Below are 26,001 nucleotides of genomic sequence, written 5' to 3' on the forward strand. Positions count from 1 at the left end.
TATGGAAACCAATTTGACAATAAATTTCATATATTAAAAAATAAATAAATAAATAAATAAAATAAAATACACAAGAGTGTGTTACTTTTATCCGTCCTTAACTGTCCCTTAAACCAGAAGAATTGGCTTCAGGTAGAACCAAACATGGTTTAAAAAAGTATAGAGCCTTCACTATACCTCTGTTCAGACTGGTTGCTTTATAAAATGATAAATGTGGCAAACAGCTTCTCTTTCTGTTGTTGGTTTATGGCACTTTCAGAAATGATATTTTTAGGGAAGGTCTCACTATAACACCTGCCCATACCTCAAGGTGTCAGAAGTGTGGCTCAGAGCACTGTGGATTGTAGAAGTCTGTTGGTAAAGGGCTCCTGCGCAGTACCAGCTGCTAAGTGGTATTTCTTCTACCTCCTCCAGTTCTTCTCCCACTTATTTGACTGAAGTCCAGATCTGAGTGTGAAACTGGGAGAGAAGATGGTAGCTTAATTGTTAAGTCTGTTGAGTGCTTTGGATTAGCTTTGTGCCAAACTGTGAGAGGAGCAGATAGAAATGGAAGTGAGTAGAAAGGCAAAGCTGGTCACATTACTCTCTCCTTAAAGCTGTGCGGTGTCTTTCTAGCGTGCAGGATAAAATCCCCAATCTTTAACATGGTCTCTAGGGCCTTACATGGTCTGGCCCCCTCTTATTCATCATGCTTCAGCCACTCTGGCTCTTCTCCTTCTTTGCCTGGTAACCCCCACTCAGTCCTGAGGGGGCATTACTATGTATGGTCATCTCAAGGATGGCTTGCCTGACACCACCCTCCCCTCCTCCCTCCCCTGGTCCAAATCATGCATCCCACATGTAATTGCTAATCACTAATTTTGCTTTTTCTATCGCTTTTGTCTATCACTTTCTATGGTTTGTAATTGTATGTTCAAATATACATATTCCTTCCATAAGGGCAGGGATGTGGTCCCTCTTCTTGCTATTTTAACCCCCTGACCCCTAATTTAAGGCCTGGCACACAAGTGAGGCTCAGTAAATACTAGTTTGAGGGAGAAGTGAAAGCATATGTAAAAGTGGATTGTAGGGTTTGTAGGGTAGGTGATGAAGGTAGGGTGGCAGACAGCTGTGGTCAGAGAGAAGTTTACAGGCTAAACTGAATCAGGAAACTGGGTGCATTCAGAAAGTTGTAGAAACTGAGGACTAGGGGTGGTTATGGGCTTTGCAGGGCTTGGCCACATAGCAATCTGAAAAGCCAGTAGAGTGGCTTAGAGACTGGTAGGCAGCCCTTGCCTTCTGTAAGTAACACCAGTAATAGAATGTTTACAGTGTGCCAGACACTGAGTTAAAGCTTTTAAAAGGTAGACTCTGTGAACCTCCAGTGCCAACTGATCCTTCCAGCTCTGCAACTGGTCTGGAGCAGTTCTATGTGCTACTCCACAGGTCCGTATCTTTTACTAGCCGTATAAATTCCTTCAGTGAAGCCTGCAATCCTATTCTGGTGCTCGGTGAATGCCCTTGTATATTCTTACAGTTTTACTCAGTTATTGATTTCATTTTACTTTTTATCTTCTACCCTAGTTTGGAAACTTCTTGAAGCATCACTACATGTTGTATTTCTTTTTATTTCCCTGTAGCACCTGATATAGCGGTATGAACTTGGTAGATATTCAATAAATGTTTGTTAAATGAATAAATAATTCATGCCTCTGGTATTCCGTCTCACTAGGGTTTTGTTTCACATTAATAAGTTCCATTGCACTAAAGGTTATGTAGTTTGAAGAATGAAGAAACTACGATCTTGCATAAAGTTCTCATTGGGGACTTTAACATATTGGGCAGTATATGAACTTCAGTGTTCTCCTCGATTGAAGTACAAATACATGGTAGGGGCACCTGGTGGCTCACTAGGTTAAACGTCTGACTTTTTTAAAAATTTTTTTGATGTTTATTTTTGAGAGAGAGAGAGTGCGTGAGGGGACAGGGTCAGAGAGAGAGGGAGACACAAAATTGGAAGCAGGCTCCAGGCTCTGAGCTATTAGTGCAGAGCCTGACGTGGGGCTTGAACTGATGAACCACAAGATCATGACCTGAGCTGAAGTCAGACACTTAACTGACTGAGCCACCCAGGTGCCCCTTGACTCCTTTTTTTTTTTTTTTTAAAGTTTATTTATTTGGTGGGGGAGGGTCAGAGAGGAAGAGAGAGAATCCCAAGCAGGCTCTGCACTGTCAGTGCAGAGTCCGACACAGGGCTCAAATTCACAAACTGTGAGATCATGACCTGAGCTGAAATCAAGAGTCGGACACTTAACAGATTGAGCCACCCAGCACCTTAAGCATCTGATTCTCGATCTTAGCTCAGGTCTTGATCTCAGGCTTGAGTGTAAGCCCTGCAGTAGGCTCTGTGCTGGGCGTGATGCCTACTTAAGAAAAATAAAGTAAAACAAAAATATGATACATTGACTGCCAATGGAGCAAGGTACAAGGTAAGGCCACAAAAAATGTTGGTTATAATAAATATGTTCCTTTGTTTTTAGTTTGTGATATGCTGCTCAACTTAGTAAATGTATATTGCAGAAATAGCTGAATAAGGATATTTAACATTACTTTCAGTGTAATGAATGCCCTTGGGAATAAAATAAACATAATTGTGATTCACTATATAAAATCAAAGAACTGAACTGTGGATGCAGTTTCCCTTAGGCCACTCAATTTTTTTTTCACTACATTTACCTTTCTAATTATGTTTTGCTTAGGCTAATTTTAAAATTAATTTGCATTCCCTGAGAGCAGTGTACTTCATGTGTCAAGGGGACACACATTTAATAGTCATAAAACTATCTGTAAAAGCAAAAAGCTCATTTCCCTCCCAAAGGATCTTTTTTAAGAATCAAAATGCACAACTGTTCTTTAAAACATAGTTTAACAAAGTGCATACAGTAGCTTAACAGGGCATATAAATTATTTTTTACATTTACTGGGGTTTTATTTTTCTCTTCCCTTTGCGCTCTAGAACCAAATGAAAGAAACTCCTTCAAGGAAATAGATCTGTTTATTTATTTTTTTAATTTTTTTTAATGTTTATTTTTGAGATAGAGACAGAGCGTGAGCAAGGGAGTGGCAGAGAGAGAGGGAGACACAGAATCTGAAGCAGGCTCCAGGCTCTGAGCTGTCAGCACAGAGCCTGATGTGGGGCTCGAACTCACGGACTTGAGATCATGACCTGAGCCAAAGTCGGACGCTTAACCGACTGAACCACCCAGGAGCCCCAATCTGCTGTTACAAATTGGAATATTAGCTGTAGTTAATGGTAGAGAACAACAGTATAAGCTAATAAGAGCATTATCTAAACCTTATTAATGAAGTAATGAGTGCCCTCATAAAGAACACAGATGTCACAAGGCTTGGGTCTTAGAACTGACTTCTGTTGTGTTATGTGGTGTTGAAAAAGTAAGTCTTCCGTTTCTTCTTCCATTTTTTTTTTTTAAACCGAAGAACTAGGATGAGAACATAAATCTTTTTTAGTGTCTCATCGAGGCATTGTTTAAAAAGTATGTATTGGGGCGCCTGGGTGGCTCAGTTGGTTGGGCGTCTGACTTTGGCTCAGGTCATGATCTCATGGTCCGTGAGTTCGAGCCCCGCGTCGGGCTCTGTGCTGACAGCTTAGAGCCTGGAGCCTGTTTCAGATTCTGTGTCTCCCTCTCTCTCTGACCTTCCCCCATTCATGCTCTGTCTCTCTCTGTCTCAAAAATGAATAAACATTAAAAAAAATTTTTTTAAGTATGTACTATATATTATTGCTAAACACCAAAGGGGAAGAATGATAAGGAAAGTTATGAACTCAGACTCCTAAAGAATACTAGAAGTTACTTATGTAGTGGTTTTGATCAGTCCTTGGTTGAGAAATAGCTGAAGGTGTTGGGCCAGGTTCCCAAAAAGAAACGAGATGTATGAAATTTATTTTTCACTTACAGATCACAACTGTTTTTTTTTTTTTTAATCTTGCTGTTGTATAGTCTATTTCATTATTAAGAAAGTGATTTCAGCTCCCTTGAAAAATATTCCAGATAAATTAATGGGTTTGTGACATTAATTTTTTATATTATTTTTAATGGGAATTAAGTACTGTAATGAGATTTAGTATTCACTTTCCTCTGGATGAGTTTAGTGAGTGATGGAATGAGTCATTAGCAAGCAAAGACTCTGCTTCATGGGAATATTTTGAGAACAAACTTAAGAATGTGTTTAAGTTCGTAAGTGAAGGACTAGGGCTCCTTGGAGAAATGACTGATTCCTGGACTAGGGCAGGGGAGTACCAGATAAGCCAGTAACATCTATGGTGCCAGAAAGCATGGAAGTCTTCAAAAAAGGATGATGGGGGCACGTTGAAAGGACTCAGGTGCTAACTTGAAGGAGCTGCCAGCAGTTAAATATGGGACAATTTGAGGAGCAAAGTAAATATGATAGTAATGGATTACAATCCATAGAACAAAATAAATAGCTGTGAATCATATTTAATTTAAATAATTGAAAAAATAAAGGGGAATTGCTTACATGGAATTCTATTAATAAATATAGGAGTAATGATGGAAATAGGAAATAACTGTTGGGAAAAATACTAACTCTTCAGTGGAGAAACCTGGACAGATACCACATTAAACAAGTGTTCAAAGTTAATATGAGATGGAGCCACAGCATGTTACCTCCTGATAAATAATGCACCAGAAAGGGTACAACATCACTTCTATAGTGATTTTTCCCTGTTGTTTTGAATTATATTTTTTAGTTTGAAAAAATTGAGATTCAGATGTAGTTTTACAAATAATACAGAGATTCCATGTATCCTTTACCTACTTTCCCCTAGTGACAACTGTAGTTGCAAAACAGTAGTTCATTGTCATAACCAAGATACTGATAGTGATGTAGTCAAATTACAGAGCATTTCCATCACGACAAGGATTCCTGGTGTTGCTCTTGCATAGCTTCACTGCTTTTTAAAATTGGGCTGCTTGTTTTTTGTTACTGAGTTGTAAGAATTCTTTACATATTCTGGATCATATGGAGTTTCCCCTCCATATAATGAATTATGCTAATTATACTATTAAAAATTATGTTAAAATATACATAAAATATACCATCATAACTGTTTTAAAGTGTTCAGGTCCGTGGTATCAACTACATTCATATTGTTGTACAACCATCACCACTATCCATCTCCAGAACTCTTTTCATCCTGCAAAACTGAAACTCTGTACCCATTAAACAGCTTCCTGTTTCTTTTATCTACTGGCCCGTGACAATCACTACTCTGTGTTCTGCCTATATGATTTGATTAAATTAGGTGGCTTATATAAGTGATACCATACAGTATTTGTCTTTTTGTGACTGGCTTATTTCACTTAGCGTAATAGCTTCAAGGTTCATCCATGTTGTACCCTGGATTTCCTTACTCTCTAAGGCTGGATAGTATTCCGTTGTATGTATATCCCACATCTTGTTTTTCCGTTCATTGATCTGTCAATACACAGTTGAGTTGCTTTCTCCTTTTGGCTACTGTAAATAATGCTGCTATGAACATGGTTATGCAACTGCTGTCTCTTTGAGACCTTGCTTTCATTTGAGTATATGCGCAGAAGTAGGATTGCTGGATTATATTATATCTAGATTTTTCTTTTATTCTCCCTCTACTTTCTACTTCAAGCCCTGTCTCTCTCTGAGTATCTTTTCCTTTTAGAGATTTAACTTTTAAAAGTTCTCATCTACTTCTTTCTTTTTTTGTTTTTAAAAGTTTATTTATTTTTGAGAGAGAGGGAGAGATAGAGTGTGAGCAGGGGAGGGGCAGAGAGAGAGGGAGACACAGAATCTGAAGCAGGTTCCAGGCTCTGAGCTGTCAGCACAGAGCCTGATGTGGGGACCGAACTTACGAGCCATGAGATCATGACCTGAGCTAAAGCTGGACATTTAACCAACTGAGCCATCAAGGTGCCTGCCAGTACTTATTTCTTTAAATAACATAGTAAACTCTTAATTAAAAGGACTGTTCAGAGAATAAAGTATAGTGGTTGTGGAGTTTTGGCCAGGACCCCCCCCCCCACCCTTTGTCCATGGTATTGTAGTGTGTTAGTTCATTTTATTCCCTTAGTAAGTACAGTGTAGCAGACATAATTGAATTTCTCTGATAATTCAGGATCTTGTGATGCTTTGGGGCTATCATTACAAACATAGATTCACAGTATAGTAAGCCACAGGGCAGAAGTTACTGGGGAATGGTGCAAAGTACAAACCCCTCTGGACTCTTTACAAAACTAAATCCTTGATTTCTCCTGTTATGTATTTATAAGAAAATTAAACAATATAGTTTTATATAATTAATTGATGTTTGAAAGATGTTTACTAAACTTAGTTTCTCATCTGGCTGCCTCTGCTATTTTTCTTCTCTGCCTTCCTCTTTGCATCTGTGTCCCCATATCACCAGATAAATGGGCTGTCACCTAACTCAGAGTAAGCATATTTAACAAGTACAACTTATAGAAGCAAATGAAGTGTAGAATACAGTATTCTGCATACTTTGTCTCCCAGCTGCATTTCCCTTTCTTTTACTACACTTCAAGGAAGAAAAACAGTTTTCGAGAAGACAGGGTTAGAGAAAGGAAGAGGTGGAAGAACTGAGATGAAGAGAAAGAGCAAAGAAATTATGAAGAAGCAGAAAGGAGGAGAAGAGAAAGGAGGGTGGGTCGAGGGCAAATGAGAGTAGGACAGGGTGGTTACAAAAGTTCCACAGTCAGTCTTCATGGAGTTCCTCCTTCTTTGAACTAAATAAAACCCTGATCCCTGTGAGTCTGAGAAAGAATTTTCAGGAACTTCTACAGTTGTGACAAGTGGATAACTAAACCAGAGGTCACTTGGGCCAGAAACTTAATCAGCATTTTGCAAAAGGCATTTCTTGAGTGCCTGTCATCCATAGCCTCCTGAACTCAGTAACCACCAGTCCACTAACTAAGAATAGAAAAGACCAATGTCCATTCCAGATGATTAATTCACCACTGTGAATATAAGGGACTGGAAGATTAGAGGGGAGGTTTGAAGTTCTGCCTTCTTTGCCCCTTCAGCTGATAACACCAGTGATGCTTGGATGCAGAGGTCCTACTATACCAAACTCTAGTGATTTGAACTTTTCTTGAAAGAAATAATACTGTACTTCCTTACAGATAACAGAGAAATAAAGATACTGGCATATTTGAAACCTACTCCCCCAGGCAGGTGTGACGGATTCCTCTCACCTCTGTTTTTATCAGACCATTTAGGGTTTACATGATACATGTCCATGCTTTGAAGCAGACCTAGGAACCCAAAGGCCTAACAGTTTTAAATGTACCTTTTCCATGTGTTACTCCAGAATGAAACTGAATATATTTTTGAGTAATTTAGTTACAATGAAATTATAGCATCTAAGCCTACACTTTTGTACAAGAGTCAGGAACCAGAAATAAAAAAATATAGGCAAGTTGATTGATCTTAATAGATTGCTGATGTTGTACTATTTATGGCCTAGTTTGCTTTTCTGATCTTAAATTGCTTTTCTTCCATGGCCTAAATAAATTGTTAAAAAATCTAAGGTAATTTTCCATACAAATGTGATATCTGTCCTAGAATTTCCAGTCTGACCGAGAAATAAACAGGAGCCAGGTGCATGCACAATGAGTGAATTGCTTGCAAAGAGATGCTCATGACGGGATCATAAATCAGTAGTTCTCAGCCGGGGCGATTCTGACCCTTAGGGGTCTATGATAATGTCTGGGAACAGTTTTGTCATACCTGTGGAGGAGGTGCTCCTGGCTTCTAGTGGGTAGAGGCCACGGATGCTGCTAAACATCATACGGTGCATAGGACAGCCCCCTACAACAAAGAATCGTCTGGTCCAAAATGGCAATAGTGCCATTAGGTTAAAAAGCCCTGTCATAATTATGTGCTGAAGATACAGTATGGACTGGTTGATACTCAACTACATTAGGAGAAACCCAAGATGGTGCCTACAGTTGTGGCCACTGTTTCTGAGTTTTTCAGGATTTTTTTTTTTTTACTTCCAGATTTCTATATTGAAATCATTTTAGATTTACAGACTGGATAATTTCCATCTCTGTGTCTGTTTCCTTAGCACTTGGTACACAGGATCCTGGCTTTGCAAATGTTGAGTGAAGTGAAAGAACAAAGAAAGACACACATTAGGACAAGATCTGTTTAGGTTGCACTTCTAGGTGTGCTGTGTGAAGCCCTGCTCAGAGCAGAGGGGAAGGTGTGGAGATAAGCTTCTTGGTTTCCTAGAAACACTTGGTAGGTTACCCCCTACACCACCTGTGCCTTTGTTTCTGCTTGGCCTGGGCTGCTTAGTACCAGGGGAGCTGGTGTCAGGGAAAACATCTCCTAATTAGGCCATTGATGCACTTGGGCCTTGAACGAGATCATTTCCCACCTTATACCTTACCCCAGCCCTTGCCAGTGGCTGGGACAGTCCTGTAGGCCATTACCTGTTAAATACGCATGTGTATATGTATTCCGATTAAAACAGAAACCTAAAATGTGAAAGTCTTCTGTAATCCTGATAATAAATTGGTATATATTTCTCCAGTTTTTAAATGTATGTATTAGTATATATATTAGCATATAACTATTAAAAATAAAATGGAATTATAATTTTATAGTATGCTATTTTACATTGTGTTTTTACCATACATACTTACAATACATATATTGTGGGCTTTCTTTATTCTAGTGTAAGGGATAAATCATTTAAGACTGTTGTTAAAACAAGAATTTTAGTATATACCCACTTCAGAAGTACTAGAAAGACATCAATATAAATTAAAATGTGTAGTGTGTGAGTTTTCTTAGATGGAAATACCATGATGTTATTATGTATCATGCTGTATTTTTCATTGATTATAACAATGTAGAATGATTCTATTACTGGTTTCTTTTGATGGTGAAATATTTTTAAAAACATTCTGAATCCTCAGAAGGAAACCATTATAACTGTGTTAATGTACTTTGTGTAATACTCTTAGATTTCAACCACTTTTTTTTGTGTTCCTCACAGGCAAGTATGTGTATCAGCCTATGACCCCTGTGGAGCAGCTTCCAAGCACTGAGATTCCTGCAAAGCCTCGGGAACCCACAAACACCATTCAGATCTCAGTCTCACTCACTGAACACTTTTTGAAATTTGCATCTGTCTTCCAACCACCCCTCCCCCCTGATTCACCAAGGTACTGTATGATCTCAGACCTCTTTATCGACAACTATCAGGTTAAATGTATTAATGGGAAGATGTGTTACGTGCAGAAGCAGCCGGCACCACATTCCCACAAGATGAGCCCTGAGGAGGTCTCTGCACATGATGCCTTAATTTCAAGAGAGAGCAGTACACCAAAAATAGATCACTGCTCTTCTCCCTCAAGTTCTGAGGACTCTGGGATCAATGCCATTGGGGCTCACTATGTGGAATCATGTGATGAGGACACAGAAGAAGGAGCAGAACTGAGTTCAGAGGAAGATTACAGTCCGGAGAGCAGCTGGGAACCGGATGAGTGCACCCTTCTCTCCCCTTCACAGTCAGATCTGGAAGTGATTGAAACAATAGAAACCACCGTGTGAGAGTCCAAGCAGGAAGCCACGGCCTCTGATCCATGCTGAGCTTTTGTACTTTGGTCTGATGGATCCTTTTTCCACTGCAGTTGGTATTTTCTACCCCTCTCTGACAACCATAGTGGTTCAGTGGTCTGCTGATTAGCTTCACTCTTAAATTAGTCTTAGAACTAAGACCTTCTTTTTCTTATAAATGGTTTTCTTTTGTATCTTGACTTATTTTCTATGTAGCATCTGGTGTCATGAATTGTGACCCAGCCTTAATTTCACTGGGAACTCTGAAAGCAGTGAAGTGATGATTATCATGGATCAGGTTGAGGAGCTACCTACAGCGAACGAGACAGTATTTTCTACATAGCCAGTTCTTGACACACACACACACACACACACACACACACATACACACACACACACACACACACACACACACACACACACACACCCCTACCCCTCTTGGCATTCCTTTTGGTGTGCCCACAGGCACCCCTACCCTGCTAGTCTCCTATGGGAATCAGCTCAGGAGCGGGGAACAGAGTGTGCACTGTAGATGCCATTCTGTCTCTTTTCTCTTCTCACCACCTGCATGGGTCTGGGCCCCTGTTGCCTCAGTTTATTTCTGGGAGGTTACTGGAGGTTCGCTCGGCCCCTAGTTATGGCTAGTGTCTGCATACCCTGCGTGATCTGGGGCAGAGCCAGACCTTCATTTAAGAAGAGATGACGCCTTCAGTTTCATGTTCAATCCACCTTTAGCTGCGTGCCTACGCTCTGCAGGGTGCACAGTGGGATGCAGACTGAGTAACACCTGACTCCTACAGGAAGGGGCCCACAGTCCAGCAGAGGGCTGTGCTAACACATGCGGGTAATGGTACCCAGAATGCTCTGGAAACCCAGGGGAAGGAGAATACTAGGCATGCAGCTGGAGAACATGTTGCCACGTTTGAGCTGGCCTCTTGGGTGGATTCCTCAACATTTCCCCATTTTTCTTAATTGTTCTTCACATCTGGGGAAAACTTTTAGGAAGTTATATAGGTATTATATTTAGGAGGCAGCCACATCTGACGTCTTAAGAAAAAAATCAATAGTTTTAGTTAGCATGGAAATGCTAAACACAGCAGTCCTTTAGGGATTAGGAATGAATCTAATAGGTTTGATTAATTCTGCTTCATTTGGTTGTATGAAGCATTAGAATGGCTTAGGTGAGAAATGGATTAGCATTCAGTCTGATGCATGGATTTTTTATGCAAATGCAAAAGCAGTTGAAATAGTTTGCTGCTAAGTCAGAAGATATTTTGTGTAATATTCATTCACTTTACTACAGTAATATTCATTGTCTGTTGTACATGTTCTCTTTTCTCACACACACAAAATAGAGAATAATTCTTTCTTACTTAGCTCTCTTCTGAATTCTCCTAATTTCCATTTATACAAGGTGTTATTGTGTAAGTTGCTTATCTGCCATTTCTCCACGTCTCCTCTCTGTGAGGCGTAGTTAAGAGTTCAGGAAGTTTAAAATACAGCCTGATACACCTGCCAAAGTTTGGAGGTTGAGAAATACTTCTTATGCCCTCACTTTCTGTAAGCATGCTCTCGTGGCACTATCTCGTGCTCTGTCTGGATTTTGGCACATCTCTTCTGTGTCACATTAGTTTGTATTTTAAGAAATAAGACGAGGCCTGTTGTGTTCCACCCTGAAGCCTCCATTTGGCATCCTTCACAAATCACTCTAGGCAGAGTCTGCTGTCTTGGTTGTACATGTAGTTCAAGTGATTGGCTAGAACACTTTGTTAGGTCTAGGTGCCCAAAACAGCGCTAGGGTTTAGAAAACAGAGTACACTTATTCCTTTGAAAGCAGTGGCAGTTAAAGCTTCCTGTGCTAGATGAGAATGCAGGATAAAGTTCCCACTGACTGAAATGTAAAGACTCAACAAGTCAGACCAGTAAGGTGGTGAGAGGAGCTCCAGGAACAGCAGGCTCCAGGAAAGGGCAGGTGGAGGAGGGGTGCAAAGAGGGCCTTCCCCGGCCTGATGGCTTAGGGACAGACATCTGATGAGCCTGTCTGAGGTTCTCAGTGCCTCCCATGATTTACTAGCCAGCTGAAGGCAGGCATGGAAGCCCAAATCCCGTGAGCCGAGCAGTGTAGCCAGCCACTGTGTACTCAGGATCCAAGCAGCGACCCCAGGGTCCTGTCTGCACCTACCCTGTGGTTGAGCTCAGTGAAGCCCCTGGGTGGGCATATGGAGGGTCTCCTTTCTCCGTACCATTTTATCAGTTCTGTACTCTGGGCTCACATTCCTGTTCATTAAACTGATCAGAGTCAACCACCAGGTCTCCAAAGCTGTGGAAATACGTGGTCACAGGGCCATGTTTCTGAAGCTGGCTGTGTCAGGGTTGGGGCCTTCATCTGTAATATCTATGACTTTTGCCTAGGTTCCTGTTTTTTAAACTCCTGAACTGCCATTCAGGTTACCCATGATTTTAATGAAATTTTTGGATTTAATAATGGTTGATAATCACTTTAAATATTTGCACAATCTCTTTATAATTAAAAATTCACTAAGCTTCACTTACTACTCTTTTATAGAATTGAAGATGTTCCATTGGATTCTAAATATCAGATGCTCCTGGATCTCAAAATAGCCTTTTCTAAACAAGCACAAGCAAGGGTTTCTTTGTCATAGCACTGTTAATAATTCTCTGAAAATCATACATGATTGAACCAGAATTGTTTCTTAATGCTTGCATTCCAAAAACAACTGATAAGGATATGAAAATGGGTATTTACAACTTAAATTCTAGGCCTATCTGTTATATATTATATAAAAGAGTTTCTCTGTAAATCTGATATTATATTGCTCATTTGTATAAGCATATTTATAGGCACTTTAGAAAATGTTTAGACTGCAATGTGTATTATAGACATCGAACACAGTCATGTTAAATAGTCTTTGGGTTGATACTTGTACGTTGACAGGTACTAAAACTTAATAATTTGAACCTGGTAGTTCACTTGGAGTGAAGGGGTGGGCTGTGTGGATGGAGAAAGTGCTTTGGGGGCTTTTATGGAAGCCTGGCACCATTCCCACTTCCTGAAAGTTGATGTAAGACCTGTTAGGGTGGAAGATGCAAAAGAAGTGCTGTATGGAATTCGGCTTTATTACCTAACCAAGACTTACTTTGGAATTTTCCAGTTTCAGATATTCTAACTCTTCTGAGAAATGACAAAGCAATTAAAATGCTTTTGTGGTTATAACGATTTGGTACATTAACAAATGAGGCTTTTACAATCAAACCTAGGTATTTTTTACCTTGTAATTTTTAAGATTTGAAGTAAGAATCTGAGGAAACCCATGAAGAAAAACGGTTGCTTTCCTGGGAAAGGAAGACTTGTACTTCAAGGTAATACAATACAAAATAAAACCAAATAAACCACCCAGACTAAAACAAAACGGTGAAGTCGTTGTCCTCAAGTACCTTTTGGATTTGATCTCAGATTCGATACTGTTGTGGGGCTGGTGCTTTTATTTTTTAACCTCTACTTCCTGGCCTATTTGAAGCAGTTCTTTTGAGACTAATCAGGACAAACTCATTTTATACAAATTTCTCTATTTGGGTATAGGACACAACCTATTTTAGAAAACTGCCAAAATACCCAGATAGGTTTTGGCGGTATAAATACTATTAGGCAGGGGGTCAGGGGAAAGCACAAATTAAACTAATATTTATGTGTCAGCTCTTGATTATTCCATCTTGTTTGCAAAATTGTATTGACATGTTTTGGCCTTTCACATGAGGGAAACAACATTTTAACAGTTTTCTTTCCTATCCCCTCTCCACAGGAGGTGAGGGCCAGAATTGAGGAGGACAGTTGCATTTTAGGTTTGTCTGAATAGTCTGGGATTGTGTCTGTTCCCACAGGGGAGGAGAGGGGAAGGAGGTGGGAGTCCTCACTGTCTCAGTGCCATGAACTCCAGGGATGTCGGTATTTCTCACATCCAAACATAATTACGAGGGCACGTCTCAAAATTAATTTTGGGATTACCTTTTAAAAATGTTACGTCACTGCTCCCTTTCATTACTCTAGAGACTGGAGAGTTGACTACTGTGAAAGGGCCATGCTTCTGTTAGTGCTTTGAGTTCCTTCTTCTGTTAAGATTGAAGCAGTGCTCTCTTCATAGTATGAACAATTCTGAAAGCAGATCATCACTAGAGGCTTTAATATTGAGCTTCTGTATCGTCGTGTCCACATACACTTTTTAAGCTGTTCATACCTTGCAATATTCACTTACTGTGCTAATTTTTTCACCTATTTCAAAGTTTTAAGCACAATGTTGACCCCTCTGTAATTTCCTAAAATTATATTCTGTTTTCCTAAAGACAGCTCAAGTTTCCTCTATGTATAATACTTTAGGAAAATACTTACCTTGTAAAATAAATGTAATTTTTTTCTTTTGTACCAGCACAAATCTGATATTTTGGAGTCTGGAATATTCTCTCCCCCTCACTTTCTCCTTTGGAGAGGTTCTGTCTGATTCAGATAACATTGTGAACTAAAGAAAACAACCCGCATTTATAAAACATGAAACTTGTATACTGAGTGCTTAGTTTTTGCTAAGAAATAAGCAGTTTACATCATTATCACACTTAGACTTTATAAAAACTATGAAGTGCAGGTAAGTGTTATTATCCATAATAGGCACTCATGGTCAACTGCTCACAACGACTCCCAGAACACTTTGTAATAGGAACTTTGTTATCAGCCACATGAGGTTTATGCAAATAAAACTTACATTCCCCCATGGTCTTTATTTCACACACAGCTACAGGCTTGCATGTCGTTTATATGTGCCGTGTGAGACACTTCTACCCACAGGTCCCAGGCGGTGCACTTTGTCACCCAGGCTCAGGGTCCAGACCTCAGAGTGGCAAATCCAGAAGCTCAGTTCTTTAATTCACACCTGGAAAAGAGCAGCTTGTGGGCTGGATTTCATTAAGTAACTTCACTAGGGACCTCTAAGTAAATTCATTTATCAGTAATAGTAATAATGCCATTGTTAATATTATTAATAGTTATAGCCCAACCTTACTGCTTTCCACAAGTAATCCTTAAAGCAGCCCTCTGAGGGACATTTCAGTACTGCATTTCACAAATCAGGAACAGTGTTAAGGAGGAAATATTTTTGCCCCAAATGGGGCTTGTAGGTAGTAGGAGTCAGAATTGAACCCAGTTACTTTGGCTCCAGAGCTCACGTTCTTGGCCCTCTGCCTGAGTTGCTCACTCTTTATAGCACCTCTTCCCACCCTCACGGTAGTTGGAGGCTGAGTCAGGAGGCTGCTAGTGAACCTGGGAGCAGAGTGGAGGGTGTTCCATCCCTGTCCCTAACCCAGCGAACACCTTCCCACGGGCTGGTGGCTCATTCCTCACCCAGTGTGGCTGCTCTCCAGGTGGTGTTGGAGAAACACCAACAAGATTCCTTCCTCCCTCCCCCTTTTCTGTGCTCCACACAGACCTCCTCCCAGCGCGTGTGTGTGTGCACACGCCAACTTACTGCAAATATCTCCATGCTTTGATGAAGCTATTGTTTCTTCCATATTTAATCACATCTTGACGAGCATTCTAGCTCTTTCTGCCTTCCCAAAAGATGACTTGTCTCAAAATGACTTTTGTCGACAGCTAATCTCATCTGTGTGTGCATTTTACTCACTTAACTCTACATAATTGTATTGCCAAGTTCTAGAAGGCATCTCATTGTAGCCTCTTAAACAACTGCTGACTACATACACTTTTATTCTGCAATAAACTTTAATTTAGCATCTCGTCCTCATTACAATTCAGTCATTGAGAACTGCTAATGCCTTTAACCTGTGCTGTGCTGCCTCAGTTCTGCATTGAATGCAAGGAGTGAGGCAGGACCTAGGGACTCAGGCTTGTTGCAGTAGAGTTCAGGGAGGTGTAATCAGAGGTCAGATGGAATTCTGCAGGAATCAGACAGATATAGGAACTGTTGGAAATAGAAGCAAAAACAAGGCAAAGCAAGTATGCCGGATATTAGTGGTGTTTTTGTTTGCTTTTTTGAATTTTCCTGGTTCTCTAAAATGAGTTGATACTACTTTTATAATCGGAATCCCAGTAAATTATTTTGAGGATGATGAGTCCTAGGACAGTGAGTACAGGTGGAGCATTTGCTGGGTATGTGGGGTGGAAATGGAGAGCGCGCAGGTCTGAACAGTGACTCACCTACTCAGGCATCTGCTGGACAAGACTAAAGGCTGGACAGGGGAGTGTGTGTCCTTGAACTAACTGGCCTCCACAGGAAAGTGACCCCATTCCAGCCCTCCAACCATAGATGGAAAGTTCTCGCACTGGTGGGTTGGAGAAAGAGGAGAGGATTTGCTTCTCATTGTCTTTCTCAGTCCGCAGCCTGAAGCTCTGCGTGTGAATTTGGAGATGGCAGATCAGAAAGCTTGGCTTTGGTGGGAAGCCTCAGCCCACTTTATCATCTAGTGTAAGACCCCAGATAATTTATCCCAAGAAAGAGATCTGGAGCGTCATTGTGAGATGATGACCGCACAGCACCGTGAATCAGCAAAGCACTGCGACATCAGAATGGGATGTGACCAAGCATTTCCCGAGAGGTCAGCTTATCAGCCACACCCAGTAACTCTGTGTGGTCGGAGGGACAGGATAATTTTGTGAGTTTATGGCTGAAGCAACCAATAGTTAAGTCAGCTCTAAAGGTGGGTAAGTTAGTCATACATGGCTGGTAAGTGGCAGGGCTAGAGCTCCAAATGTCTGCTGAGATTCTAAATCCAACTGGGGTGACTTCCTCATTTGTTGAGCCTGTGCAGTCAAACCCTCCTCAGGCCTACTCCATCTGCTCTCCCTCACCTGTCTGTCTCTTCCTCACTGCACGCCCAGGCCTACCACAGTCTGGACCAGCCCTGGCTCTAGGTGGAGGCATCAGCGAGCCACAGCTCAGCCCTCTGGGCATCGCCCGGTGTTGCCGTTGTTGCCAAGTCACTCTGGCTTGACCTGGGCCTGGGTCTGGCCTTGGACCCCAGATACTGACGTGTGCTCAGGGGTGGTCCTGGATCTAAGAGCTCTGTTGGGGATTGCCCTCAGATTGTAGCGCTTTTTAATCAGCTGCTTCTGCCTTCTCCCCTTCCTAGCCCAGTTAGGGTGGGGCCTTTGATACCAACTGCTCTCTTAGATATTGCATGTCCTCAGTCATCACCTGTTTTGGATTTGCCTCTTGGGGCCAGTTTGCTTCAGAGGACTGTGTAGACACTGACTCCGATTCCCAGTGATGAGTATCTGATGTCTGCTTAAACAGGGCCCCATGCAGTAGACAAAGTTTCTGCCTTCATGTTTAGAATCTGTATGAACTGTGATGCCAAAATTCACAGAGCAAATGTAGACACATCCACATATCTGTAGAAGGACCTGGAAATGCCATTGCAGTATGTCCACAATGCCTAAGAGGCCACACAGGCCAGGAGCTTTTGGGAAGACCCTGGGTGGGAAACTGAATTAATCCAGCTGTACACATAGGGTTTCTGTGTCTGTAGGGAGTGCTCGCTGAGGCTAGGATGAGATTTTCACAGGGATCTACACAGCCTGTCCAACCTTAGAGCCTTGAATAATGAGAGGTGACCACAACGATGCACTGAGTGTATGGAGAGGACACCAGGGATTTGGGTTTCCCAAGGAACCCAAGGCCCTAGATAAATGTGGGAGCCACAGTGGGCATCTCTGGATAGGTCATTGATAGGGCAGTGTAAGATCATTGGGTGCAACTAGAATTCACTGAACATCCTTTTAGATTACTGGGGGTCTCAAAGGTGTCAGTTCTACCCCAAAGGATTTATTCTCACCCCATAATCAACGTATCCAAGAGTCAGGCTATGAATTCCTGGAGCTGTAGTATGTTCCTGGAGTCAAACAGGAAATAACGTGGGCCCCATGTTATGTCTGATAAAGCCATTCAGAAAGGCTGTATGGGGTACAGAGAGGTCAGCAAAGGGGACGGTGAAGAGAGAAATCACCGTCTCAGGTGGAAGTGAGGGTGAGTGTGGGAGTGTTGAAGGGTGATGGCCTAACAATGTCCTTCTAGAGAGAAGAGGCTGGGTTCGCAAACCATGAGGTACTGGGGCATGGCACGCCCCCCAGACCATTAGGAACAAATCCTGATCTTTGAGATGGATGTGGTACAGAGTTCTGAGGGAACAGATGTTAAGCAGGAATGGGGGCTACCAGGCTATTCAGTTAGGGAAGTGCCCCAGTGTGAAGCCGAGGCCCAGCCCTACCAGCAGCTTAACGAGCAGATCCTGCCAGGCTCCTGAGCCAACTACCTACCCCCTGGTTGGGGCAGGAGGTAGATGTCAGGGCCTGTGCACCAAAGCCAAGCTTAGGAAAGGACTGTGCAAGGGTGGTGTGCACATCTCCTGTCTTACTATCCCATGGTCCCCCGAAGCTGTAGACATTCATTAGTTCATGCAGGCAGGCTGTACCCTTTGACCCTGAAAACTCATTCCTAAACTTATACCCAACAGAAGTGTGTACATATATTCAGCAAAAGACAGGAAGAAGAATGGTAATATCTGGAAATAATCCTAATGCCCACGAACAACAGAATGGATAAATTATGGTAGATTCATATAATAGACTACTATACAGCAATGAGAATGAATAACAATTCTCACAAACATAACTGGAGTGAAAGAAGTCATTTCCAGAAGAGTACATAATGTATTTTTATAAAGTTCAAAATAAGCAAAACTATGCCAATGGAAGTCAGGATAGTGGTTAACTTGGGGGACATGAACAGAGAATTCAGGGGACCTCTGTGGTGCTGGTCATTTCTTTTTGCTTGATCTGGGTGCTGGTTCTACAGGTGTGTTCACTGAATTAATCCAGCTGTACACATAGGGTTTCTGAACGTTTTTGGCCCATAAAAAAGTGACTTGAAAGAAAATGTGACATATTACATTTTAAGCACTGTGCTTTGGAAGACATGGGAGCGTACAGAACACAGTTCTGCTCTCAGGAGTGATGGAGACAGGCAGGAAGCCACCCAGGTGTGGACAAAAGGTAAGTCAAACTGCCATTTTCCTCACGGAGTTGTGGAAGGCTTCATAGAGTATCAACGTGTGAAGGAGGCTCGTGGCAGAAAGAGGGACCCCTGGGATGTAACCTGATGAGCCAGGGCTGCCCTTTGGGAGCTCAGGGGTGCTCAGACTCCCCAGGGCCTGGAGTTGGCTGTGGGCTGCCCAGAGGACAACACACACAGGCCTGCCCTGCATCTTTGGGTACATCACAGGCTTGTGATTCTGGAGATGCACCTTTGGAAAAACATTTTCAGTGGGCAGAGCTAAGTGGAAACATACTGTTTCTAAAAGGATCCCCAAAGCTCTGAATTATTTATTCACTAAAGCATTCATCATTGATGAGGCCCCTGTTGGCTCTCCTCTTCCACAAATGCCTTCCCTCCTCCTCACCACAGAAGGTTCTAGTTGGCAATGTTATCCTTGTAAAGCATCTTCCCACCCATCACTTGGACCTTTGCTATAGATGGAGCAGATTGCTTTTATTTTTATTTTTCAGAAGAGCAAACAGCCTTCCTCAGCTGACAAGTGGGCCCATGGTGGGGCTGTGCCTGCAACCCCAGGCTCCTGATTGGCAGCCCAGGGCTCTTTCTAGTAGTCCATTCTGGCTCTTGTGGAGAACTGAGTGAGACCCTGTCCCCCTGATGGCAAGAGCGAGGGGCAAGTATGGTGGGAAGGGGAGCATTCAGTGGAAGCTGGGAGTTGAAAGTAACCGTTTTCAGGAGGGCCAGAGTAATATTCAAATACTTATCATTTACCAGGTACAAGGAAGAAAGAAAACTGTGATGGACACTGCTGTATTATTGGCCGAGAATCCACTAACCTCTCCCATCAGGGCCTTAATGTCCTTTCAGAGGATCATCTCTCCCTCCCCCACAGGGAGCAGCATGAGAAGAGACTGTTTAGACCAAGTACCTGCCCTCCCCAAATGGTAGCTGAAGGGTCTATGGAACCTTCTCTCCTAGATCCTTCCTTTACCGCCTGTCACAGCCAAGGGGTGAGCATGGGACCTAGCAAAGCAGCTGGGGCTCGGCACTAGGGCTGGAGTGGGGGTACTTAGAGCTGTCTGCTCTTCGTCTGCTCCTTGATCTTGTGAGTTCCTCCATTCCTCTCTGTGAGCTCCATGGAGATGTCAGCAGAACCACTGCTATTGTTGACTGGAGTCTAGAAAGATTTCCAGACAAATCTTTGCCCCCGAGGAACTGCTATGAAGCAGGACCTGACATCACTGCAAGGTAGAACATCTGCTCAGTGCCATGGGAGAGGTCAGGGACAGTGGCTTCCAGATGGCAGGGATTGGGGCTCAGCTCAGGCCTGCCACACCCCCAGTGCCCAGTGCTGCCCAGCACTCAGAGTCCGTTTCTCATCTACTCTGAGGTGAGACCAGAGGGCTCTTCAAATCCAATCCAGAGTATACTCTTAGGAAGGCATGACCTGAATATAAAGATGCTGTAATGTATCCATTGGTGCTGTGACTTGAATGAGAAGGTGAAGAACTAAGGATTGATAGAACAGGACAGGGGCTAAAGAAGAGTGATTTGCTGTTTACTGGCCCTGATTTGAACAGAGGTTCTGATATTCCAACTGCTTTTGCTCTTTAGACTATATAATGAAGAAGGGCAATCACCAAATTTTGCTTTGAGAATATCAAGTGCCTTTGTCCTTAATTTTAGACTCATCAAGAAACTTTCTGATAGGTAATTTGGGCAGGGAGCATCACTAGCTCTGGAATCACAGTTGAGTTCAAATCCCTGATTTGTTCCTTGAAATATATATATATATGTTTCATGTGTGCAGCTTTATAATTCAACATCTGTATGCACTACAGAGTGATCACCGCACATCACCAAACAGCTGGCCCCTTCACACATTTTGCTCACCCTCCAACTCCCCTCCCCTCTGCTGGTAACCACGAGTCTTTTCTCTGTATCTATGAGTTTGTTTTGTTTTATCTTGTTTGTTCATTTGCTTTTTTTTTAGATTCCACAAAGGAGTGAAATCACACAGTATTTGTCTTTTGCTGTCTGACCTATCTCACTTAGCATAAGTGAATAAGAATATCAAGGTCCATCCATGTTGTTGTAAATGGCCAGGTCTCATTCTTTTTTATGGCTAATATTACATTAAAAAAATATTTAGTTTTGAGAGACAGAGAGCTAATGGGGGGAGGGCAGAGACAGAGAAAGAGAGAGAAAGGATCCAAAGCAGACTCTGTGCACTGACAGAGTGTGTCTGTTTTTGTCCAAAACCATACTATTTTGATTATTCTAGTTTTGTGGTATGACATCAGAGAGTACAGAATCTCTGGCTCTGTTATTTTTTTCTCAAGATTGCTGTGGCTTTTGGGGATCTTTTGTGGTTCCATGCACATTTAAGAATTATTTGTTCTAGTTCTGTGGAATATTCCATTGGTATTTTGAATCTGTAGATTCCTTTGGGTAGTATGGACATTTTAACTGTATTAATTCTTCCAATTCATGAGCATAGAATACCTTTCCATTAGTGTCTTCTTCAGTTTCTTTCATCAGTGTCTTACAGTTTTCAATGTACAGGTCTTTCACCTCCTCACTTTATTTCTGGGTGTTTTTAGATGCAATTATAACTGGGAATGTTTTCTTAATTTCTATGTTTTGTTGTAAGTGTGTAGAAATGCCACAGATTTCTGTGTGTTGATTTTGTATCCTGTAACTTCACTGAATTCATTTATCAGTTCTAGAAGTTTTTTGGTTTTTGGTTTTTTTTTTTGTGTGTGTATTTTTTTTGTAGAGTCCTTAGGGTATTCCACATAGAGCATCATGTCATCTGCAAATACTGGCAGTTTTACCTCTTCCTTTCTGTTTGGATGCTTGTTTTTTCTTCTTTTTGCCTAACTGCCTTGGCTTAACTGCTTTTGGCCTAACTTCTTTTTGCCTAACTGCTTCCAAGGTACTTTGGATTGGACTTGAAGTATTTGACTTCCAATACTATGTTGAATAAAAATGGTAAGAGTGGGCACACTTATCTTGTTCCTGTTCTTAAAGGAAAGCTTTCAGCTTTTCACCATTGAGTGTGATGTTAGGTTGTAAGATTGTCATATGTGACTTATTATGTTGAGGTACCCACTTGGGTACTTGATACCCACTTTGTTGACAGATTTAAAAAAAATGTTTTATTATTTATTTTTGAGAGAGAGTGTGTGTGTGAGCGAGGCAGGGTCAGAGAGAGGGAGACACAGGAACCAAAGAAGGCTCAGTGCTGAGTGCAGAGCCTGACACAGGACTCCTACTCACGAACCATGAGATCATGACCTGAGCTGAAGTCAGACACTTAAACTGAGACACCCAGGCGCCCCTATTGAGAGATTTTTTTTAAACCATAATTGGATGTTGCATTTTGTCGAGTGTTCTTTCTGTATCTATTGAGATGAACATATGATTTTTATCTTTCATTTTGTTAACGTGGCATATGTTGATTGATTTGCAGACACTGAACCATCCTTGGATGGTATACCAGGAATAAATCTTACTTGACCGTGGTGTATGATCCTTTTGATATACTGTTGGATTTTATCTGCTAATATTTTGTTAGGAATTTTTGCATCTATGTTCATCAAAGATACTGGCCTGCAATTTTCTTTTTTTGTGGTGTCCTTATCTGGTTTTGGTATCAGGGTAATGCTGACCTCATAAAATGTGTTTGGAATCTTTCATTCCTCTTCAGTTTTTTGAAATAGTTGGAGAAGAATAGGTAGTAAATCTTTGAGTGTTTGGTAGAATTTGCCAGTGAAACCATCCAATCCCTGACTTTTATTTTTATTGCGAGGTTTCTGATTACTCTTTCAATCTGCTTACTAGTAGTTGGACTATTCACATTTTCTGTTTCTTCATAATTCAATCTTAGAAGAATGTATGTTTCTAGGAATTTATCCATTTCCTCTATGTTGTCAAGTTTGTTGGCATATAATTATTCATAGTAGTCTCTTACGATCCTTTGTATTTCTGTGGTATCAATTACAACTTCTCTCTCAGTCTATTTTTAAAGTTTATTCATTTATTTTGAGAGAGTGAGAGCATGTGTGAGCTGGGAAGGGGCAGAGAGAGAAGAATGAGAGGGAGAGAGAGAGAATCCCAGGCAGGCTCCACACTAGCAACATGGAGCCTGAAGCAGGCCTTAAACCCACAAACCATGACATCATGACCTAAGCTGAAGCCAAGAGTCGGACACTTAACCGACTGAGCCACCCAGGAGCCTACTTCTTCTTCATTGTTGATTTTATTTATTTGAGTCCTCTTTTTCTTGTGCTGTCTAGCTAAGGGTTTGTGGATTTTATCTTTTCAAAGAACCAGCTCTTAATTTCATTGATCTTTTCTATTGTCCTTTTAGTCTTTATTTCATTTATTTCCATTCTGATCTTTATTATTACCTTTCTTTCACTCCTTAGGTGTGAAGTTAAATTGAGATTTTTCTTGTTTTTTGATGTAGGCCTATATTGCTATGAACTCCCCTCTTAGAACTGCTTTTGCTGCATGCGATAAATTTTGGTATGTTCTGTTTCAGTTTCCATTTGTCTCTAGGTAATTTTTTATTTCTCCTTTGGTTTCTTTGATGACCCATTGGATGGTTAGTAGCATGTTATTTCCACTTTTTTGTGGTTTTCCCCCTTTTCTTCTTGTAATTTCTAATTTCATACCATTATGATCAGAAAAGGTACTTGATGTGATTTAAATTTTCTTGAATTCAGCGAGACTTGTTTTGTGGCCCAACCCACGACTGTCCTGGAGAATGTTCCACGTATATTACATCTGTTTTTGGATGGAATGTTCTGTATATATCTACTAAATCCATCTGGCCTAATGTGTTTTTTAAGGCCAATGTTTTCTAATTGATTTTTTGTTTGGATGATCTATCCATTGATGAAAGTAGGGTATTAAAGTCTCTTACTATTATTGTATTGCTTTCAATTTATCTCTTTAGATCTGTTAATATTTGCTGTGTATACTTTTATGCTCCTATGTTGTGTGTATATACGTTTACAAATGTTACATTGTCTTGCTGGATTGACCCCTTTATCATTATGTAATGCCTTTTTGTTCTATTAGTCTTTGTTTTAAAGTCCATTTTATCTGATGAGTATAGTTACTCCAGCTTTCTTTTCATTTCCATTTTCATGGAATATCTTTTTCTATTGCTCCACATTCAGTCTGTGCATGTCTTTAGATCTGAAGAGAGACTTTTGTAGACACCATATAGATAGTTCTTGGTTTTAAAAAAATCTATTCACGGGGCACCTGAGTGACTCAGTTGGTTAAGCCTCTGTCTCTTGGTTTGGGTTCAGGTCATGATCTTGCAGTTCGTGGATTTGAGCCCCGCGTCAGGCTCTGTGCTGAGAGCTCAGAGCCTGGAGCCTGCTTTGGGTTCTGTCTCCCTCTCTTTCTATCCCTCTCCCTTCTCAAAAATAAATAAACATTAAAAAAATCTATTCAGCCACCCTATATTTTTTGACTGGTGAACATAGTCCACTGACATTGAATGTAATTATTGGTAAGTATAAATGTATTGCCATTTTATTGTTTTCTGGCTGTTTGGGTAGATTCTCCCTGTTCCTTCTTTTCTTGGTCTCTTCCTTGCGGTTTGATGTCTTCCTTCCTCCCTTCCCTTCCCTTTCTCCCTTCTCTTTTTTGTGTATCTATTGCAGGTTTTTGGTTGTAGTTACCATGGGGTTCATATATATTGACACAAAGAAACACAGAGCAGTCTATTTTAAACTGATAGTTGCTTAAATCTGAACACATTCTAAAAGCACTACACTTTTACTGCCCTTACCCAGTTTTTTAAAAAATTTATTTGGTGGGGGAGGCGCAGAGATGGAGAGAGAGAGAGAAATCCATGCTGAGCATGAAGCCCGATGTGGGACTCGAATTCACGAACTGTGAGATCATGACCTGAGCTGAAGTTGGATGCTTAACTAAGCCACTCAGGCACCCCCAGTTTTGTTTCCTATGTCCTATCGTACATCTTTTATTTTGTGTATCTACTTATCATAGGTACAGTTGATTTTATTTTTGTCATTTGACCTTCATACTAACTTTGTAAGTGACTGATCCACTGCCTTTATCATGTGTTTGCCTTTACCAGTGATAATTTTTCTTATGTTTTATTTCTGGTTATAGCTTTTTCTTTTCCACTTAAAAAAATTGTTCTTTAACGTTTATTTTTGAGACAGAGAGAGACAGAGCATGACCGGGGGGGGGGGGGGGGGGGGGGCAGAGAGAGAGAGAGGGAGACACAGCATCTGAAATAGGCTCCAGGCTCTGAGCTGTCAGCCCAGAGCCCGATGCGGGGCTCGAACTCACAGGCCGTGAGATCATGACCTGAGCTGAAGTCAGATGCTTAACCAACTGAGCCACCCAGGTGCCCCTCCACTTAAAGAAGACCCTTTAGCATTTCTTGGAAGGTTGTTTAAGTGATTAACTCCTTTAGGTTTTTTGCTTGTCTGGGAACCTTCTATTCTAAATGATAATCTTGCTGAGTATCCTTGGTTGGAATACTCCCAGTGCTTTAAATACATCCTTTCAGTCCTTTTGGGCCTGCAAAATTTCTGAAAAATCAGCTGATAGTCTTATGGGATTTCCTTTGTATGTGACTTTTTTTCTTCCTTGCTTTTAAGGTTCTCTCTTTAACTTTTGCAATTTTAATTATGTCTTCATGTGGCTCTCTTTGGGTTCATCTTATTTGGAATTTTCTGCTTCCTGTACCTGAATGTCCATTTCTTTTGCCATGTTAGTGAAGTTTTTAGTCATTATTTCTTCAAGTTTTCTGCCCCCCCCCCCACTTCTCTCTCTTTTCTCTTTCTGGGACCTCTATAATGTGAATTTAGTATACTTGATATTTTCCTAGAGGTTCCTTATTGTTTTTACAAAATTCTCTTTTCTTTTTCCTGTTCTGATTTCCACTATTCTATCTTCAAGATTGCTGATCCATTCTTCTGCATCATCTTATCTGCTGCTGATTCCATGTAGTGTATTTTTCATTTTAATTATTCTTCAGCTCTGATTGGTTATGTCTTACATTTTCTTTGTTGAAGTTTTCATTGTGTTCCTCTATTCTCCCAATTTCAGTGAGCATTTTTATGACTATTACTTTGAGCTCTTTATCAGATAAATTACCTCCATTTCTTTAGGGTTTTTTTTTCCCTGGGATATTTATCTTGTTTGGAACATACTTCACTCATTTTAGTTTTATTTTCTGTGTTTGTTTCTATAAATTAGGTGGAATAGCTACCTGTCCTGGTCTTGA

The 26,001-nt window shown here is 41.0% G+C and overlaps 1 protein-coding gene across 1 annotated transcript in view; it reads left to right on the plus strand.

Annotated features, from left to right (window-relative positions):
• The window catches only part of CC2H3orf70 (chromosome C2 C3orf70 homolog), a 103,978-nt gene extending 89,901 nt beyond the window's left edge, over positions 1 to 14,077 (plus strand). The window contains exon 2 of the mRNA XM_049628445.1: positions 9,077 to 14,077. Coding sequence (XP_049484402.1) covers positions 9,077 to 9,633 — 557 coding nt within the window. The 3' untranslated portion in view covers positions 9,634 to 14,077. The remainder of the gene's footprint in view (positions 1 to 9,076) is intronic.
• Positions 14,078 to 26,001: the final 11,924 nt, after the last annotated feature.

This window comes from Panthera uncia, chromosome C2 (assembly GCF_023721935.1).
Source record: "Panthera uncia isolate 11264 chromosome C2, Puncia_PCG_1.0, whole genome shotgun sequence".
Classification (NCBI taxonomy): Eukaryota; Metazoa; Chordata; class Mammalia; order Carnivora; family Felidae; genus Panthera; species Panthera uncia.